Source organism: Triturus cristatus, chromosome 12, assembly GCF_964204655.1.
Source record: "Triturus cristatus chromosome 12, aTriCri1.1, whole genome shotgun sequence".
Classification (NCBI taxonomy): domain Eukaryota; kingdom Metazoa; phylum Chordata; class Amphibia; order Caudata; family Salamandridae; genus Triturus; species Triturus cristatus.
Window position 1 is genome coordinate 311,617,008 of NC_140595.1, and position 20,739 is coordinate 311,637,746.

At 47.0% G+C, this 20,739-nt stretch overlaps 1 protein-coding gene across 1 annotated transcript in view; it reads left to right on the top strand.

The window, feature by feature from the left end:
• The window catches only part of CDH16 (cadherin 16), a 622,060-nt gene that overhangs the window by 349,000 nt on the left and 252,321 nt on the right, over positions 1 to 20,739 (top strand). Inside the window, exon 13 of the mRNA XM_085637354.1 lies at positions 10,520 to 10,770. Coding sequence (XP_085493480.1) covers positions 10,520 to 10,770 — 251 coding nt within the window. The remainder of the gene's footprint in view (positions 1 to 10,519; positions 10,771 to 20,739) is intronic.

Consider the following 20,739-nt stretch of genomic DNA (forward strand, 5'->3'; position numbering starts at 1 on the left):
GGCCACACTGATCACCTGCCGACACCGGATTGTGTCAAGGAGGGTCCACCACGTGCCGGTGCAAGTTCCAAGCACCAGTTCCGTGACTTCTGCGGCCTCCACAGTCCATCCCTGGCCCCCCGACGCTGGCACGCATTACTCCCACAAACAAATACTATACCGGCGTCCTCTTCGGCCAAGTAGGTCCCATATGTGAAACTGTGTCCTTAGTCCTGAATGGCAGTGACCTCAAAGCCCTGTTCAACGCCAGCCAGAGACACGTGGATGAGGGCTCAGGCCTACCCTGCGGACCAATAGGTCCCACATCCAGCACCTATTCGCGAATCACGAATGGCAGACTCCACACCAGTGAACGCACCAAGAGGAGTAAGAGGAAGTTGCGGGTCAGTCCGGATCAAAACCGGATCGAGTCACGGAGGTGATCGCACACTATTAACAACTGACCTGGTGCCATCAACCCTGTTCACTGCAAGTCCGCGAGCCGTGGTGCCACCGAACCTGAACTACGCAGGCCGGTGGGGCCATCCAACCTAAGCTAGCGACACTAGGTGAAGGGCCTGTGCTGACCGCTGCCTCAGGACTACACTGCGGCCCAGTATGTCACACATGTGGAACTGTGTCCTGGCCAAGATGTGGAGGAGCCATCACCATTGGACACGCCTCCTCGCAGGCGGCATCCCCTAACGGCACTGGTGCCACTAACTCTGTGCGCAATGAGTCATGGGCACTATCTGGTTGGACCTTGGTGGCGAGTGAATCCAGAGGCTGGTAATTTCCTGCATCTTCATTTGGATGGACCAGGCTTGGTGTCCGACATGTGTCTGTCCCATTACTCTCCGCCGTAGTGACTGTTTCTGTGTGGTCCTGCCCTCTGCATCTTATCCTGGGGGCACACCTTCCACTGTCCACAGAGACACTCCGCGACAAGCCCTCTGTCATCTATGAGAACCTGCTCTGCACTCGTGACCCTGCCCCAGTGCACCGCAGGTCAGCAGCCAGTGGCGGCAGGCCCGTGCAGGACATAGTGCATCCGGGCCACTAACTCTGTGCAGCACAAATCATGGGGCCTTTTTGGTTGTATGGTTGTGTCCTTTACGGTGTACACTGTTGTCGATTTCTGACTGCACCAGGCAGGCCGTGCATACACCCCAAACACATCCAACACAGGTGTCACTCACTAGGTGTGCCTGCTAATAAATGTGGCCGTGCGCACGTGCCCATAGCCATTCACACCATCTGAGCAAGTGTGTCCGTGTGTTCATTGAGTCAGCTTGATGTGCACGGGTTGCAACATCAGTGTGCTGTCTTCTGCGGACGTGGCCATGTCACCTCAGCGTTGGCAGTGACCCTGGACATGTAACCCCGCACCTGCCCCCCTGAATGCACAGGCTGCGTGTGCTGGTTCGGCAGGGGCGGCAGGCTGTGGTCTGGACCTGGCCAGGTGCAGGAAGTGCGGTAAGTGTGTCTCTGTATTGGGGTATTGTCGCCACCAGGGCCACAGTACACGATGTTGCAATGTGGCATGTTCCAGGAGGGCGGGCCCGCAGGTACGGGGACATGTCGGAGTGCTAGAACGCTGGGGCTCCTGGCACATGCATGCCAGGTGGTATGTGTATCAGTATTGCGGATGCATGAGTCTGTTGCCTGTCCTCTTTCGCTGCGCGGTCCCGGCCAGCCATGGGCTGGACACCTGTGTCCGCCCTGTCCGGGCCATTGGCCTATACCCAAGTGGGCGCACACCTTCGAAGGCCAGTATCACGGTGTTGTTGGCATGGTGCTGGACAAGCGCGGACAGGCATTGGAATGGTGTACCGTAGGAGTGCACGTGATGCAACCGTGCAGCGCACCCGTGTGGGTGCCCGTGGCAGGGCAGAGCAGCTGTGTGGCAATGTGACACACAGTGAGTCAGCTCATGTGCATCGTGCTGGGCAAATAATCCATGATTCCCAGGGTCGCAGACGTCCCACCACACCCACGACCGGCCTCTGTACGTCTCCTGTATGCATGCAGCTGGCATCGTTTACGTAGGGATGAAAGGTGCTTTGTCTGTACTATCAGGCGGTAGCACATCTGCAGTTCCGAGTAGGAACTTGCATGTGCCCAGCACCCCCTGACAGGTACGAGGGCATTTGCTTGCAACCCCCACACTACACACTGCCCGGCATGAGACCGACGTGTACACATTCCACACGCAGTGGTCCTTGGTCGTAGTTGGTGTGCGTGATATGGCCTACGCACATACTCCCACCCCACCCAAGGCCTGCACCCGTTGCACACAGACACTGCTCATTGCACCGAGCTGTGCCATTTCACCCTCCGGACTGTCTCAGGGCAGGCCAGTCCCGCTTCAAGCAGAGCCACGGACGCAATGGCAGACCATGCCGGACACATGGTCTACTCCAGTCACGTGGAGCTGTAACGTGCATGTCTGCTGCATGTACTGGGGGCACTGCCGTTGGCAGTGCTGCGGATCAATGACCGTCTGAGCTTCCGCCTTGCGCACGTCACCTGCGTGCAGCCTGTGTTGCATTGTCGCTCGTGCATATTCGAGTGGTCCATGGATGTCTGCCTCTCCAACGTAATGGTAGCTGACCTGGATTTCGACGTGTGCGCACCCCCTGTTGGGACCACAACCAGGGGTGTCACCAGGATGACCGCTTATGGCATGCATGGATGTTCGGCATGTAGGCTGGAAACTGGACCTGGAAGATTGCATGAATCGTCGTGTGCAGTGAGCACACTGAGCCACTACCCGATTGGGCTTTGGTGCACTTCGGGTCCAGTGGTTGGAGTCAGCACATCTGTCCTGGTCAGCTGATGGATTACTTTGCGGACATGTCAGATGTGGTGGCCGACGATCGCTCATTGGAGATGTTGGCCTACACTGCTGCACTCGCGTTCATGGACAAGTGACAAGGTACCTGCTGCCACAACTGTATGTGAGTCATTGCACTTGTCACGACACATAATTGCAAGTTGTGGATGTGGTCACCAGTCCAGAGACGTCAGTGGACATGGCTACATTGGCCTGGACTCATGTTCCAGGCGCGGACAACCAACGTGGGTTGGCACTGACTAGTGTTGGTGAGGGACTCCCCCGAGATGGACATCAGCGCTTTCCTACGTTCCTCATTCGGACATGCTGCTACATTGGTTTGCATGTCGTGGCACTTCTCTTGTCCGTACTGACTCGCACTTGTTGATAAAGTTTCCGCCCTTTCACTTGTCTCCAGATGTGTTGTGTCTTGATTTTCATGGCAATGTGTGTCACAGACTCTCTGGCTCCCTGCCATCTGAGCATTGCTACCCCATCAGGACTGTGGGTTTGTACTTGTGCATTATCATGTCCCTGTTTCGTGCTTTGCCATATGCGTAAGGCCTTTAACCGGCCACAGGCGGGTGCACTTGTGTCCTGTGTTTGGTTGAGCGCGAGTTGGTGTTTGTCCCACATTGTGTTGGGGTGCTCTGCTTCCTGTGTGAGTGTGTGCTGCATTGTGTGTGTGTGCTGCATTGTGTGTGAGATGTCCCTTCAGCTCTGATTTGGCTCACCCCTCTCCCTTTCAGGTGGTGTTGTGTTCACTTCGGTGCCTGTTCAGTGGTGTGACATTGCCGGGTTGTGTGACTTGTGCACCTGGTTGGTGTTGTTGCTCGTGGGCATGGTTTATCTGCTGTTGTGCTGTGCTTAGTTGTGCATGTGTGCCATTGTGCCCATCTCCCCCCGTCCCTGCTGTTTCCTCTCCCTGTTGCTGTTGTGTCTGTTGTTTGGTGCATTTTGCGGCCCCAAGTCCTGCCACCATCTCTGGACTGATGTGGTGGAGCCCATTTCCTCCATGTCATCCAGCTCCTGGTGTGGTGCTGGACTCCCACCTCCGGTGTGCATTGCTGCCTTCTTGTTGGCGTGTTTCTGCTTGTTTGTGCCTTTTGCATCATTGCTGGGATTCTGGTTTTGTGCCATTGACCTCCTGCGCTCTCAGGATGCATTCATCTTGTCCACGTTGGGCTGCAATGTACAATGTTTTGTTGCCAATGGGTTTGGTGGGGTTGTCTGCTGGCTCGGGTTGCCTCCATTGTGGTTGGCTGTTGTTTTCTGTTTGGTCTGTCTTACTTTTTCAGGCTTTGGGTGTGCTTATTCCCGCCTGCCGTGTGTTTCGCGGTCCAGGCAGTGCTTATCCCTGCTTTCCTCCTCGCGGATGGGCTCATCGCGAGTTTTCTGGTGTTGTGGTTTGTGTTTTTATCTCCGTCGGGATGGTTGTATCGCGGACATTGGCCACGTTGTCGGCGGACTATCGCATGCTACCTCCGTGTTGTGAATTCCACGTTGACACTGGGTTATTTTCCCACGATGGGCTGCGATATTGAAAGTTGCGTTCCGCTACTCTTGTGGTAGTTATCACACGTTCTTGTGAATATCCCCCTAGGTAAGATGAATCTCCAAACATAAACGTACACTTAAAAGCCACAGACGACGGTGGTGGTCAAGTTTTGTTTTATAAAAAAGACCGGGCACACACCCATTGTCTCATATTCCAGATATTTAAATTGTAGTTTCGTTTTGAAAAATCATCTAGCCCAGGGCTAATAAAAGCATTACCTGGGCAAGTAATACTTTCACTGATAAAAGTGAAAAAGAGATGGCAACAATCATGGTACTTTGTACGACTCTTTGCTAAATTAATTTAACTAACAATCATTTAAAATCCAAAGTCAAGTTTTTAAAAGAGGGTTAATGTCTGTAGATGGCTTGAATGCGATCTGCGTAACATTCGTTTGTTAAACATTTATTAGCCAGGATGAGAGCCCCCTTTAGTGTCTCACTCTTGTTGGATTGGCAGGACTGGCTATAGAGGACATAGGGCCAGATGGACGAAGATGGTATTTTGCATTTATTAAATACAGATTATTTAGGAATCGCTTTTTAGAAAATACAAAATGATATGTACTCATTTTACAATTTCCGCTATTTCCTAATAGCGATTCCTACAAAGCAGGAATCGCTATTAGGGAATCGCAAATAGGAAATGCCATTGCATTCCCCACTATGGGTAAAATAGGAAATCCAAACCCAAGGGTGCCTCTGGCCTTAAGGCCCTCCTGGAGGCACCCTGAAATGCGTTGTGCACATGTAAGTGCATACATGCTCTAATGGCATATGTGCACTTCATGTCAAATTAAAAATATGCACTTTTAAATGCGTTTTTTAATTTTGCACATGGCTACCAAATTTTGGCTCACTGAAAGAGAAAAAGGCTTCACTAATACATGTATTTTTCAACAGTGGTGGTAGATACTTTAATTGAGCTAAAATATATATTTCATCAATTTTACTTCAGAGATGCCAGTGAAATGTTAGTACCTTGTATCAATATATGTGGGAAATTGATCTGTGAAATGAATTGTTCGGTCTGAATGTTGGCAGTGCTCTACAGTGAGCCATATTGGTTTAAGGAAGTCCCTGAAGAGTTATCTGTCCTGGGGATTTATAAGTTTTACAGATTAAAGGCCCAGATGTCCTCAGATGAACGTGCTCTGACAAAAATCTTCATTCATTTATTGATTCATTCCATCGCTCATTCGCGATAGTATCACACATTTTACAGGCCTAATAAACACTGACTAAACTCCAGAGACACAAAGTTACAGGTAGATATGTTATAAATGAGAGCTCGCGCCTCAGTGCACTGATACTTCAGGGAAACATAATGAAATCATTTCTCCAGGGCTTTCTTGGAAAAGTAGCCTTTGAGGCTAGCAATGAACAGCATCCTGTGTTCTCATTTAAGATGTCTAAATACATTTGAGCTCGCTTTGCATCAGCTGCTCAGAGCATGACTGCATGCAGACATAATAATGTTCTGTCCTATGTGTTTTCTTTGGAGTTTGTCTCCACTTGACATAAGCAATTCTTTGTTTCTAGTTGATGTCATGCTCTGTCCTGCTCTGAGGTTTTTCTGTGGTGCTGTGCTTGCTGATTACTTCAATTACTTGGCCTCCTTGTCCTTTTTGTAACAGACATCCAGTTACTGATTGTAGATTTACCAATTGATAGTCTCTGTGGGGGGGGGGGGGGGGGGTTGTTCATTTGGGCCTCCCATGGCCCAAAGGATTGTGGTAAGGTGGTTGAGTGGGTGTGGTGAACCTCCTTTCTTCATAACAACACCCCTGTGGGTTAATGAACCAGGTATGCTGTGGTAGCCTGTATAATGTCTCTGGCTGTACAGTGGTGGCAGCTTACTGTTCATGCAGCCACGCCACAGGTTCATTCAATAGGAAAACTTGGCTTCTTTTACTGCCTTTGTCCGTCCTACAATAGTGATATTAATGTATATTGCCACCTGAATCTTCTTTTGTATTCTCATTCCTTCTGACACTGCCACACACTTCCTGATGTTATTATTATTATTAATACTACTGGTAGTAGTATTCCTATTATTGTTATAAGTATAATAATAATAACACACTGTCACAAGCAACTTTCTACACATTTTTCCACATCTTGGATTTCCTCAAAAGGAACACATCACAATATCATTTATCGTCGCCAATCTTGACTATGCTAACAGACCATACCATAGCATTCCACTCTCAACTATCGGGAGGTTTAATACAAAGCTCTGCAGCAAGACTATTTCATGTAAATAAACAAACTCATATCTCTCCCATCCTGAAGGCTCTACAATGGCTCTGAATAGAAAGATCGTGCTTACACTACTGTGCATCACACACAGAGCTATCAATGGCAATAGACCAAAAGTAATTCAAGCAAAAATCACAAAGTACTCCCAACCCAGAAACTTATTGGTGGCACTTCTTTCTAAATTCAAGCCTCAAAACTATGGAATTCCCTACCTGCAAAGATTAGAGTCAACAAAAAATCACTTAGAGTTCAGAAAGATGGTTAAGACCTGGTTATTTCCAATGTGATCTAACAAAGAATCCGCATGTTCTCATTTTCTGCCTATACCCTACTGGAACCTCTAAGATTAAGGAAGTGCTAAAACAGTAGAATCCCTTTAAGAACAAAGCGTAATACCAGGGAGAACCACATGCCCCTAAAATCTTACCACCCACGCATCAGTCTCAATCAACCACATATTGGAATGATCAATGCAAATCCCAGGAATTGTCCCCTCTTCAAAATTGCCCCATACAGACGTAAATAACACTCTATCTGTACAGACCACGTAATTCAGTACCTCACTTTTAAAAAACAAGCACAAAGTCAAATAATTTCAATAATGTTTAATATCTAAGTAAAAAAAGGACAGGCCTTATCAACATCATCAACAGTGAAACTCAACACCGTAAGATGCAACAATTTATATCTGCGGTCACCATTTCTCTTCTACTCCCCCTAGATTACATTCTATATCAATATTCCAAATGCACTCTGCATGAAAATTGACCTGATTTACAGTTAAGAATTATTCTACATCCGGCCTTTCATTTTGAATGACACTTTCCTTAAACTCCCTCCTTTGCCTGCCTTAGTACATCAGAGTGTACCCTACTCTATCACAGGCCTGCTGCCTTACTATCTACAATACTTCAGTAAATTAACCTTACCCCATCTTACAAATCATAAACGTTCCTTCTGAGTAACCATTTCATTGTCTAACCTATCTACTCATCCCACTCCCAGATATCACAATGTCTCCTTCTGTGTAACCTCTCCTTGTAATCTCACAATAGCTAATCCCCTTGATCCTAATTACTTATCCTGTTATTCTCTCGTCAATTTAGTCCCCTTCTAGAAACTTGAGGAAATGCTTCAGTTTCCTCATAGTAGAGGACTAATCTAATAATCAATAAAATGTTCATCAATAATTAATAAGCCCTAGCTTCACCACTAAATTTGGTCAACCTGCTATAAAGTGCTTTAGCACCTCATACGTGTTATAGAAATACAATTGCAATACAAAATAATAATAATAACCAGCAAAGCTACCTCTATATTCTTTATTCTCACTTCACTCTAACACAAACTCTCAGATTATGATCCACGACATAAAGAGGAAAATGCACGTACTTGAGGAAAAGAGGCTGACTAAAGAAGCAGATGTGAGGTATCTTCTCCCTCCAGAGAAAAAAGCTCTAAGCGGCCACTTAAATTTCCAGAAAACATGCCTACCCATGCTTTTCTACTCAGTTTATGGAAACTCTTGCCCTCTGCTGCCGTTATAGCTATATGGGTGTGTGCCAATGAATATGGCTCATTACATCGCGTGCTTTTACAACACGGTTGTTACAACGACCGCATTGTTAGTACGCGATGCATTTACATCGCAAGTCATTACAACGACTTGCACTAGGGGGCGCGCTGGACTTAGGAAGTGTATTAATTATTATTCCTACGTTTGCGCAACAATAGGGAAGGTGTTGGAATTAATTTCCAATACCTCAGCGCCCTCTAGTGCAACTCGTTGTAATGACTTGCGATGTAAATGCATCACGTACTAACAACGTGGTCGTTGTAACGACTGCGTTGCAATAGTAGCGCGATGTAATGACAGCATTGTAAATGTTGTTTCCCATGCCGAACTGGCTAAAACTAAACCCTTCCAAGACTGAGATGCTGCTTATTTGTGAACGTGCGACCACTATGGCCTTTTGCTATGGTCTCTCCCCTGAGAAAGAGAGACCCACTCTGGCAGGTTGGAAAGCACAATAAATAATGGAACAACAGACTTAGGGAGACAAATATAATTATCACAGAAATAGGATCTGTACTTAACTGGCACAGTGTGCAGTGTGAAGGTGGCCCCCAAGCAGTGTTTAATTTGAGCCGGTGTTTGCAGGTGGGGCCCACCAGCACTAACTTAGCACTAACTTGTGGGGGCTGGTACTTTTTTTTCCTCATCAAACTGACTCAGAGAAAGAGAGAAAGAAAAAAACTAAGGGGAAACAAAGAGGAAGAGAAAGACAGAAATACAGTCATAAAGGGAGAAAGCAGGGATGAAAAGGAACCTGCAAGAGTATGAAAAAGATGCCAGGGGAATCTGGCTGTGGATTAGAGAGGCAAGAGGTGGTACTCGGTCTTAGTATTCAGAAACTTTGATATTGATCTTGCCAGCTGCAGGTTTCTGACCAAACTTTGTTTTACAAAGTAAGCACTGCCCACAAGCATACTTGGCGCACTGCTCAGGAGTCAATGTTGGATGTTCTGTGACTGCTGCACTGGGAAGGAGAATGCCTGAGAGTAAGGGATCAAAACTAACAGATGTAAGATATAGGAAAACCACAGGAACAATCAGGAATGGTGAACCGAGGGAACCAAGAAGAGAAAAAAACAACAAAGGAGAGGGAACAAACAGAAGTGGGAACTGAAGTGTAACCCATATAGGCGTAACAATGGCTGTTGGCAGATAGCTTTCTTCTGTAGATGGTTAGTCTTTATACCCTATCTGCCTTTACTAACCCGAAGTACCACTGATACGGCTAGACCTAATATGGCGGGTGAAGTTTGCCCATATTATGTGCATCTGTATTTTCCATTGGCCTGTTCTACACCTTTTCCAAGTATGAAGTATACGTCTATTATGGGCTACCATTTCTGGTAACCTGACACTGGGTCCTAGCAATGTGAAAGCCACCATCTATGAAAATAGATTTGCTGCTTTCTTTGGATACCCACCTAAATTAAGAGTTGTTGCAGGAGATAAGGTGCATCTGGTCACCCAAGAGCACTTGACTTGAAGCTTTGTGGAAGCTGGATGAGGATCCAAGCCTTGCGTCTGCTGCCACCCAACATGAGAAGTCCTACCTGCTGGAGGTTACGCAGGAAGGTGATGCTTCACATGTATTTACCATTTAACAAGCACACTTACTTTCCCCTAGTTATTTGATTCACTTTGTTCTACATATGGGTCTGGGATTGCAATCAACATTAGAACATTACAATGCTCAACATTTCATTACTTGTCTTTCTGTTTCTTCCTATTTAATTTAGAACATTCTACCCTCAGGGGGTAGAACGTTCAGTAGCCTCATCGCCCTTCTGCCTCAGGCTATAATGTTTGTTAAAGGCCCTCTCCATCATTATAGGACCTCACCTGTAGCTCAGGCCTATCACTCAGGGCCAGGGCCTTTAACAACCGGTACAACCCTATTTTTCTATGCTTCTCAAGGCGCACAAAACGAAGGGGAAGTATCTAAAGAGGTCAGAGGTTTCTCTCACCTAGGAGCTGTTCTTTGGAATAACCTGAAAACAATTTACTGTTCCCTGATGAAGCCTCACAGCTGAATGTGCCAACACAGCAACAACCCAAAAAATGCAGCATATGTTTTTAAACTGCTTATACTTGACAAATATCTAATATGAATTTATATTAAAAGATTATTTAAAAATGTATACTTTTGGCACCAATAATTTAATTGTGGGCGGAGGATAGAAATGGATTGCCCAGAAATAAATTCACTTGGTATAAGCAACAAATAGGATTGTGAAATATTGGCCTTATATGGACTTTATCTGTGTTCAGAATAAAATCTAAAGCTCTGTACATGAATCCTTTGATTGCAGAAGCTGGACTACGAGAGAGTTCAAGAGTACACACTGGTCATCTCAGCCAGGAATGATGCGGAGCTGCAGGGAGCGGAGTACGGCCCCAGCTCGACGGCCACCGTCCTCATCTTGGTTGGAAATATCAATGAAGCTCCAGTGCTGACCCAATCTAAGTATGAGGTCAGGGTTCCGGAGAGCCTGGAGCCAGGGACGGTCCTACTGACCGTCAAGGCCTCTGACCCAGACATCGCCCACACACCGGACTTAAGGTAAATGTCTCGATATCCCTATTTTTAGTTGTGCTGAAGTGATCCCTTCAGTGTCAGTAGGGTTGCATTGGTATGAGTTGGCAAGGGCAGACAGGATGTGACGTTGATTGCTTGCCACCTTTATGGTTTATGGACTACTCCATGTTTAAAGGTATACCTGTATAAAAAACAATAAAGATATTAAAAAAGGGGGGTAGGACGTAATACAAAAGTTTAAATACCATGCCTCTGGAAAAAAAGTGCATCCATTGCTGTGCATCATGCCACATTATATTCCCCTTTCCTCACACCTTCTCTTGTCTTTCTATTCTTCCCTCCCCCCACTCTTTTCCAACTAACACTGATACTTCCCTGTGTTTCCTTCTGGCCTTGTTGATAACCTTACTCATCTCCTCTCTCTCCTACCAAGCATTGCCTTCTACACTCCTGTTCTATTATTTCTGTGCGCTTTTTCTATCCTTTCCTCTCTTTCCATAAATGTGTCTTCACTCCACACCACTGTTGATCCTTCAACTCTATTAATGTATTCGCTGTATTCCCATATTATCTGTTCTGTCCTCTCCAACTCCTTCCGTCTATCACACTCCATCTCTTCTGCCTCCACTGTTGTTCCTCAATCTCTACTGCTTGCTGTCTTCTTTTCTCCCTATTAACACTTGCCTACATGGCAGCCGCACCGCCTCCTGCGCCCTACTCTGCCAGTAGTAGACTGATTGTCATCATCCACACCATCAGTCAGAGCTTGGAAAAAAGTCAATGGGCATCCTAGGCCCCTAATATAACCCCCTTTCTGCACTTCTTCTTTCATGTGCTTGTACAGAAGAAACTCTCCAAAGACGTGACTACCTACTACTGGCACACCTACTATTTATTCTCTGGTAACCCTAAGTTATGGTCGGATCACCTTAGACTAATACATGCCTACATTCATTCTAACTAAATATTACTACACCAAAGTGTAAGTACAACCCAGGCCATTGGTTATTCTAATAGTGCACTACATTCCTGACCATGTCCATTCTAACCACCTACAAGACCTCTCACACAATGACCTGTAAATCCAAACTAGGTACGATATTTTATAGGGTAGCGTGTGTAGGGTAGCTCCTGCTATGTCATAAACCCGTCCTATAGGTCACAATAGTAAAGCCCAGATGTAAAACTAGTTGTACCTAGGCTTTCCTTTTTTATATTTTCTATTTGTTATGTTTGTTCAAAACTCATAGAAAACGATGGTTCTGTGTGCTGCATTTTTTGTGGCATAAAAATTCATGGGGCAGTGGTTTTCCAGTACCAATAAAGAACTTTGCATTTATTTACTTTGTTCACTCATTCATTCCTATTGTAAAGTCTTTTTTTTCCCTCTTCCTCCTCATCCGTTGTGTCTACCATTTTTCTTGAATTTGTTTCATATAACTTAATTTTCTCTCTCTCTTTACCACCTACACTGTTCCCCAGTACTCATACTTGCCTTCTCAGTCGGCCAGTACCACCCCATGCCAAGAATGCCCGTGGCTGGTGATATGTTTGCTCCTCATTAAGATTTCATTGCAGCAAATAAAGGGTTAACTCTGGGCATTTGAGGCATCCTCCTGCTGCTCTCTTATTTAGCTAAATGCAATGTGTGAGAGGTTGGCCTGATATATGATGTCACTAATTCTAGTGTACACCTTGTATCAGTCCAAACAACCCTTATGGTGATTGGTTGTAAAGTCAACCTTATAGACCAGCTATCCTAGTGGTAGCATGGACAAGAGCAGTCTTAGGCTAAACTCTGAATGGCATGTGAAGCCAGCTGTTATACCATATGTAATCCCTTGAATACCAAATGAAAGGACACTACAACAGATATATATAAAAATAGAATGTATTTATTCTAGTCAAACCCTCAGCACTCTTTATGAGATTCGAGGTAAGTACAACACAGTCTTATTTAAGCATACATTAAGTCACACAGGTAAGTAATACAGTTAGGCCCTAGGGGCCACGCAAACCATATACTAAGTAAGTGGTATAAGGACCACTGTCACGGATACAGGATAGGCCTAGGCCTAGGGAATAGCTGGGGCTACACTATACTACCCAAGGTTAGGAAGTGGGAGGCACACGGGATTCAGGTGCAGAGTGGAAACACTCACGCGTAATGCGTAAAAGTCGATAGAAATGCAAGTTATTAGAAATTAGCAGTTTTAGGACACTTCTGGTATAGCTAGGAAGTCGAGACTCGGAAACTAGACCCTTGACTAGTCAATACCCTAGTGAGCACCGAAATGCTCAAGTTACCTAGCCCACGGGCTGCGGGTGCATAGGTGTGAACTTGCGTCGGGTTTCGTCGTCGACTCCTATGGATGCCTGAAGGAAAGTTGGAGTGTCCGGTGGATCCCAAGGTGGGGATCAAGAAGGAAGGAACCTGCAAGCAGAAGGGACCAGCCAGGAGCCGGGAAGGAACCAGGAAGGAACCAGGTGATGTCGTGAAGATGCAGGTGAAGAGGTGAAGCTTTTCGCAGCAGCCACGGGTACCAGGAGGCGTCGAGGACGACCAGGACCAGGAGGTGAGCTGTCCCACGAAGGCTCTTGCTGTCGGCGGCGTCGAAGTCGAGTCAGGACCCAACAAGCCTTGGCAAGCGGAACCCACGCAGAATGGAGGACTTGCTTCTGGTGCAGACCAGGAAGGTCTGGGGTGCTTCTCTTTTACAGAGGAGCGGGTGCCGGTCTGGAGGAGCCGGACCAGCAAGTTGGAAACAAAGGTTCGTCGTCGCAGAAGTCACTAGCCAACGGGCCAGCAACCGGACAACACGTCGAGCAACTCAGGTGCAGAAGGGCCCCACGCAGAACACATGAAGTGTGGGGAGCTGATCTTCGTTGCAGATGGTGCTCGGGATGGAGGCTTCTCAATTCCCCAAGCACAGCCTCGGGGGAGCCTCGGAAGTCGCGCTAGTCAGGTACTAGCCACTTTTCCCAAGTCGCCGGTCCCACATCCCTCGTCGCCTCCACGGGTCTCAGCTTCGCTGGAGATGTGGATCTGGGTCAGAGGTGTCTGGAAGTCTCAGCGCTGGTCAGTCTCTGCAGTCGTCCCTCGTAGGATCTGTCGCAAAGCAAAGCAGCGGTCGCTGGATGGTGCCTGGTTGCCCAGGGTGGTCACTCCTTGGCCACAAGGGAGATTTCTTCAGTCTTCTTCCTGAGGTCGAATGTCGAAGGTCCAGAGTTTCTGTTCAAGTTGCAGATTCAGGTTAATCTAATTTAGCTACCTACTGATATACTGGGCTAGTGGGCTGGGCTACCTGCAAGGTCCCTCCTATGGGTGGGACCAGGAAGGGGAGTGGTTACACCCCCTTTCCTTTGTCCAGTTTCGCGCCAGAGCTGGGGCTGGAGTGCCCCAGCGCCGGTTTGAACTGGACTATGCATGGGACACCTTGTGTGCCCCAGGCAGTGTCTCGTTTCATTCAACCCTCCCTGCCCCAATACACTAAATCCTGTCTAGGGTGGTGCTCGCACCTCCCAAGGCAGGAAATCTATTGTCCAAGCCTCCCTCGCTGGAAGGACTCCCAGCAGCAGGAGGTCAGACTTGCGTCTGTGGCAGCAGCATTCATTTTGTGATGCTGGGGCTCTGGTTAACTTTAACCGGGTAAGTAGGTTTCAACATGTCTTCTCCCTCTAAAAGGGAGGAATAATATCCTCATTGCCAGAAATGGTATGGGGGTATTATTCCAAAGTGTTAGACACCTTACACGACATGTTTTGATAAAGCCAAACCATAGTTACCATAACCGTTTAAGATTATAAGGCACTTTAAGAGTATATGGTAGGCTATATCATAGAACAGCTATAAGGACATGGTTCTGAAAGCTGCAGACAGGCTCAGCTCATGCTAGAGCACCATCTCACATGTTACCAAGCATTCTGCCTCCAGGATTGTTAAGGCCTGCCATAGGAGTGGCTGATAGGTACACATGTGTCTATATATAAGGTAAGTATAGGAATACTACACCTAAGCAAGGAGTGATTACACGACCTTGCCCCAGCTGAGTGATCAGCCAGTTGTGTCATAATGGAAGGCCAGGCCAGGGGTGGCATAATACATGCTGCAGCCCCTGGTAGGCCTAGGGTACACCTATGCCCTGGGTACCTAAGGTACACTGTACAGGGGCCAATAAGGTGACCCTAACCAATTGGGTTATGCACCTAAAGTACATAGTAAAAATTTAGAGAGAGAACATCAGGGCTGTGGGTCTGATTGGCAGGCCCACAGCCACATCTAAGTCGAAAACCAGTGAAGCAAAAGCAAAAAGTGGGGGTGAAAATAGAAAGCAGACCCTACTCTCCTACACAATGATTATCCGAAAAAGGATTTTCTACTTGGTACATGAGGTGTGAGTTGTGGGTTATTCCACGCTCCATTTTGAAAGCCAGCGAGTGTTACATTGTCCTGTCCTTTGTCTCTAACTACCAAGAAAGAAATTAACTAATAAATGTATTGCTTCTGCCTCCTCTGGGCCTTTCCTGCTGTCCCTGGTCAAATGGGAGAAGCCAGCTGAGGAATTATTATGCATACTGTTGGGTATAGGCCCATTGGGGTCTGAGAACTGGACTGCAGTGTGAAAAAACAAATAAAATATTAAAGAGAGTTCATGGCCTACAGGATACGTGTCCAGTGGTGACTGGCAGGGAATGAGGGTGGAGGGGCAAGGGGGACAAAATGGAGAAATAAAATACCACTTACCTCTTCCGCCAGCCGCGTCCCTCTTAAGCTTCTCTGGCGAGTCCCAGAACCAGGAAGCCCCCAGGCTCCCCATAGTCAATCACAATGCTGGCTCCCCTTATCCAATCACAATGCTGCAATGAAGCGTTGTGATTGGTCTGAGCGCCGTGGTTCACCGTGTTCTGTTGCATTTTCTTTCTTGTGTGGGAAGAACTGTGCTGCTGGTTAAGTTGCCATTAAAGGCAGCATGCAGAGATCATTAAACTAAATGCAGATGAGGTTGGCCATATTACCAAAATGGCAGAGACAGGAAGCTGGAAGTAGATCCAGTGAGCACAGGTCCTCAGGGATGGTCACAGGGACAGATTTGGTGGCCTACCGGGGGCCTCAAGGGTGGCAATGTGGAAGCATCAATCATAGAAAAGGGCTTAGAAACAGGGGCTGCAATTATAATGCTTTGACACCAGGGTATCCAAGCTGCATAAGTGCGGTAAACTTCAGTTTTTTCCAGATTCCACTGAAAAACTAATATTTGCTCTCTGGTTTGGGACTTGGTTAGAATCGGTTTTAACTGAGAACCAAAAACCCTAGTTATACTTCATAGCTGACATAATCACTTCTGACCATTGATGATTATCTCAAGGGTGTGGGAAGGGGCTGTGTCAGAGGTCACAGGTGGCAATAGCATGTGTCACAGTTGTATCAGGACAAAAAAAACAACTCGGCCTTGGGACTGTCCATTATTTTTGATTAACCTTACGCTTGACAATATGGCACCTTGGAAATGGTAAGTACTATAAAACATCAGCATAAACTCATTCCGTTCAGCATTGATTTCGAAATCTTAAAAATGTAATTGAAGGCATTACAAAGAGCAGGGAGACATGTATGCGCCATCAAAAACATGTTCAATTGTAGAATTCAGGTAAAATCCCATAAAAAGTAAAAACTCAGTATCACAACTTAGGAGTACTACAACTCAAGAGTACTCGATGCCGTACTATTGAAAAGGAGACTTCCTCAATTGTGAACGAGCTTATAACACCTAGAGCAATGGAAACTAAAATTCCTCCCAGTGGCGGCCGGCAATTTTAGAAGGGAGCTGGCGGACGGGACACATATGCACACATACACACTCGCAACCATGCATTCACAGAAGCAAACACATACATCCATTCACAACACTTATGACCAAATATTCATTCATACACGCACACACATCAAATATTAACTTTAAAAATATAATCACACTTCCCTGCTGCTCTGCCTCGGAGGTCCTAGGAGGCTTTGGTCTGCTGCCTTCCCTCATTGGCTGACCTAATGAGGGAAGGCAGCAGTCCCAAACCCTCATCACAGAGTGGGATGAGGTCGGTGAGACTGCTGTCCCCACCCTATTCTGTGATGAAGTGTCACTGATGGACACTCGACCCATGGCGCTTCAGGGCTTAAATCTGAAGCGCCAAGGTGTGCGGCAATGAGTGATGCTTCCTATCGTCACAAGGGTGAGGGCCTTGAGGTCCTTTGCTGGGCTGAGAAGGTCACACCCAGAGGAGCAGTGACATCCTCGGGCCAGCAAAAGTTAAGCTAAGACAGCCAGGAGCCTGCACATGTAGCGCATGTCTAGCTCCTGGCTGCCTGACCTGAAAAGTAGCAGTGTCCTTCAAGCCGATCTTTGCTCAGCATGACAGACACTGTTCTTGGGGGCAAAAGGTGAGGGGGCGTGGCCCCTCAGCCTCAATGAACCGATCCCGGATGATTCCTCCTTGAGATGATTTGCTGCATCCTTTCTGATTAGGGTTTGAGGATACGTGAGACCCTATTCAAGAAAATGACAGCAGCTGGGGCCTGCACAATGGTTGTCGTGTTTGAAATAATAGGGTACATTTAGGCGGTTTCATCCCATGTCTGCGCTGAGGTTAGGACAACACTTTCCTCCTTGAGGGTGATGTTTGTTTTATGAAGCAAAGAACAATAGCAGAGCTGGTAGTCAACTTCGAATCCCCAATATTAACAAAGCAATACGACCTACCCGTTAAAGAGGTAGGTGTGAGCATCTTTCAGAAAAAGCCTAGGTTGAAACAAAATTTGCCATCAAGTTATCAGCCGACAGCAGCCAATATCATGGAAAAATACAAAACATATTACTGCATTTCTTGAGAATGTTGAAATTCTGGGCCGGATGCAGGCAGTGTTTTGCTCCTCTGGAGGTATCAGGAAAGTACTGGTGCCGGTACAGGACATAAACACTGCGCACCGCCCCGGCGCACTCTTAATGATCCTATAACGGGATACAATGACGGCACTTCCTTTTATACTGAGATTCTTCCCATTAGCCTTCCTTCATTCGCCTGCACCCCGGGCTCTCTGGCTGTAAATAGAGCCGTGCCTATTCACGGGCCTCCTCGGAATCTCATTAGTCGTACCCGTGAGGGTGAGGTGGGATTACGTATTACAGAGTAACCGCATTGGCGGGCAGGCAACTTAATAACGTTGAACGTAATGAGAACAGAAAGGAGGTGAACTTGGAACTGAGTGTGCCGTGCAACCTACCTTCACCTCAGCTGCCCCGGATGACGAAGCTATTTATAAAATCGCCATTTCATGCGCGCTAAAGCGGCCGATCTGTTAACATTACAGGGGGTGCGATTCAAAGACTTCATCTCTTTGTGCTGCATTTTTATTTGAAATTACTGTATTATAAACTATAATAAATAAGACCGTTTCACTTAAACCCTTCCATCCGGCCGTGTTTTAACGCCCCTCATTGGTACACAGATCTCATACGGGACGAAAGTCCATAAAATATGCACTGTGCAAAACATGGAGCATATGCCTTTTTTGCACCGATTTCCGCGTGCAAAATAGTCAATCCAGATAATTTTTCTTCTCCATAGTTTTTCAATAATTGAGCAAAGTTAAAAAATGGCGCAAAGTGAGTTTACTGTACTTTCACTGCTTTCTATAGAAAGAAATGAAACAATGAGACTGTTAAACCGTCATTTTTCTGCTTTTCTTTATTGTCAGTGTTTGGAGGAACTATTTTCTCACACACACACACACTTCCAACAAGCAGTTTCAGAATTCAAAAGTATTTAAACAGACTCCTAGTGGACTTGCAGTGCAAATGCATTCTTTTTATTTTGAATTTGATTTTTTTTTACACACACTACAAATGTAACAGTCTCTGGGCACCTAGCTACAATAAAACAAGAAGTTCCGAATTGAGAGTGCATGGTCTCTTAAAGCACGTCGTGAGCAGAAACTTAGACTCTGTCTTGACCACTTTTGTTAAGCTGAGCCATGGTGTGAGAAGTTGGCCTGATGTATGATGTCACTAGTTATAGTGTACACCTTATATCAGTCCAAATACCCTTATGGTGATTGGTTGTAAAGTCAACCTTATAGACCAGCTATCCTAGTGGTAGCATGGACAAGAGCAGTCTTAGGCTAAACTCTGAATGGCATGTGAAGCCAGCTGTGATACCATATATAATCCCTTGAATACCAAATGAAAGGACACCACAACAGATATATATATAAAATAAAGTGTATTTATTCTAAGCAAACCCTCAGCACTCTTTATGAGTTTAGAGGTAAGTACAACACAGTCTTATTAATGCATACAGTAAGTCACACAGGTAAGTAATACAGTTAGGCCCTAGGGGCCACGCAAACCATATACTAAATAAGTGGTATAAGAACCACTGTCACGGAAATAGAATAGGCCTAGGCCTAGGGAATCGCTGGGGCTACACTACACTAGCGTTAGTTAGGAAGTGGGAGGCCCACGGGATTCGGGTGCAGAGTGGAAACACTCACGCGTAATGCGTAAAAGTCAATAGCAATATTACAGTGTAGAAATAGATAGATTTAGGACACTTCCGGAGTAGCTAGGAAGTTGAGACTTGAAAACTAGACACTAGGATAGTCACTATCCTGATGAGCACCGGGGTACCCAAGTTAACTAGCCCACAGGCTGCGGGTGCATAGGGGTGAAGATGCGTCGTTTTCGTCGTCGACTCCTATGGATGCCTGAAGAAAGATGCTGACAGGCAGTCAGGGGAGAGTGTCCGGTGGATCCCAAGGCTGGGATCAAGAAGAGAAGAAACCTGCAAGCAGAGGGGACAGAGTCAAGGTCACTAGCCAGTGACCACGTGGAACCAGGAAGGAACCAGGCGATGTCGTGAAGAGTTGCAGGTGAAGGGGAAGCTTGTCGCTGCAGCCAGGAGGACCAGGAAGCGTCGAGGACGACCAGGACCAGGAGGCGAGCTGTCCCACGAAGGCTCTTGCTGTCGGCGGCGTCGAAGTTGGACTAGGACTCACCAAGCCTTGGCAAGCGGAACCCACGAAGAACAAAGGACTTGCTTCTGGTGCAGACCAGGAAGGTCTGGGGTGCTTCTTCTTTGCAGAGAAGCGGGAGCCAGTCTGGAGGAGCCAAACCAGCGCAGAAGATTTCAGGGAGCGTCGTCACAAAGGCCACTAGCCAGCGGGCAAGTAACCGGACAGACGCGGCAAGCAGGAAAATGCTGAAGGGCCCCACGCAGGACTCGTGGAGTGTGGGGGGCTGGTCTTCGGTGCAGATGGTGCTTGGGGTTGGGGCTTCTCAATCCCCGGTGCACAACTTCGAGGGTACCTCAGAAGCTGCGCAGTAAGTTACTAGCCACTTTTCCCAGGTAGCCGGTCCCACGTCGCTCGTCGCCTCCACGGATCTCAGCTCTGCTGCAGATGTGGATGAGGGTCAGAGAAGTCTGGAAGTCAAGGCTCTGGTCGGGCTCTGCAGTCGGTTCCTCGTAGAACGGTCGCAAAGCAAAGGGTAGTCTCTTGATGGTGCCTGTTTGCACAGGGTAGCCACTCCTTGGCTACAAGGGAGATTCTTCAGTCTTCTTCTTTCGTCGAATGTCGAAGGTCCAGAGTTTCTGTTCAGTTTTGCAGGTTCAGGATAATCTAAAGTCTTGAGGCCCAACTCCCACTCTTATACTAATCTGGGGGGCTGGGATACCTGCTAGGTCACGCCTTATGGGTGGGACCTGGGAGGGGGTGGTTACACCCACTTCCCTTTGTCCAGTTTCGCGCCAGAGCTGGGGCTGGAGTGCCCCAGCGCCGGTTTGAACTGGACTATGCAAGGAACACCTTGTGTGCCCCAGGCATGTCTCATTCCTTTCAGCCCACCCTGCCCCAATACACTAAAGGCTGTCTGGGGAGGTGCTAGCACCTCCCCAAGCAGGAAACCTATTGTCCAGGCCTCCCTGGCTGGGATCACTCCCAGCTGC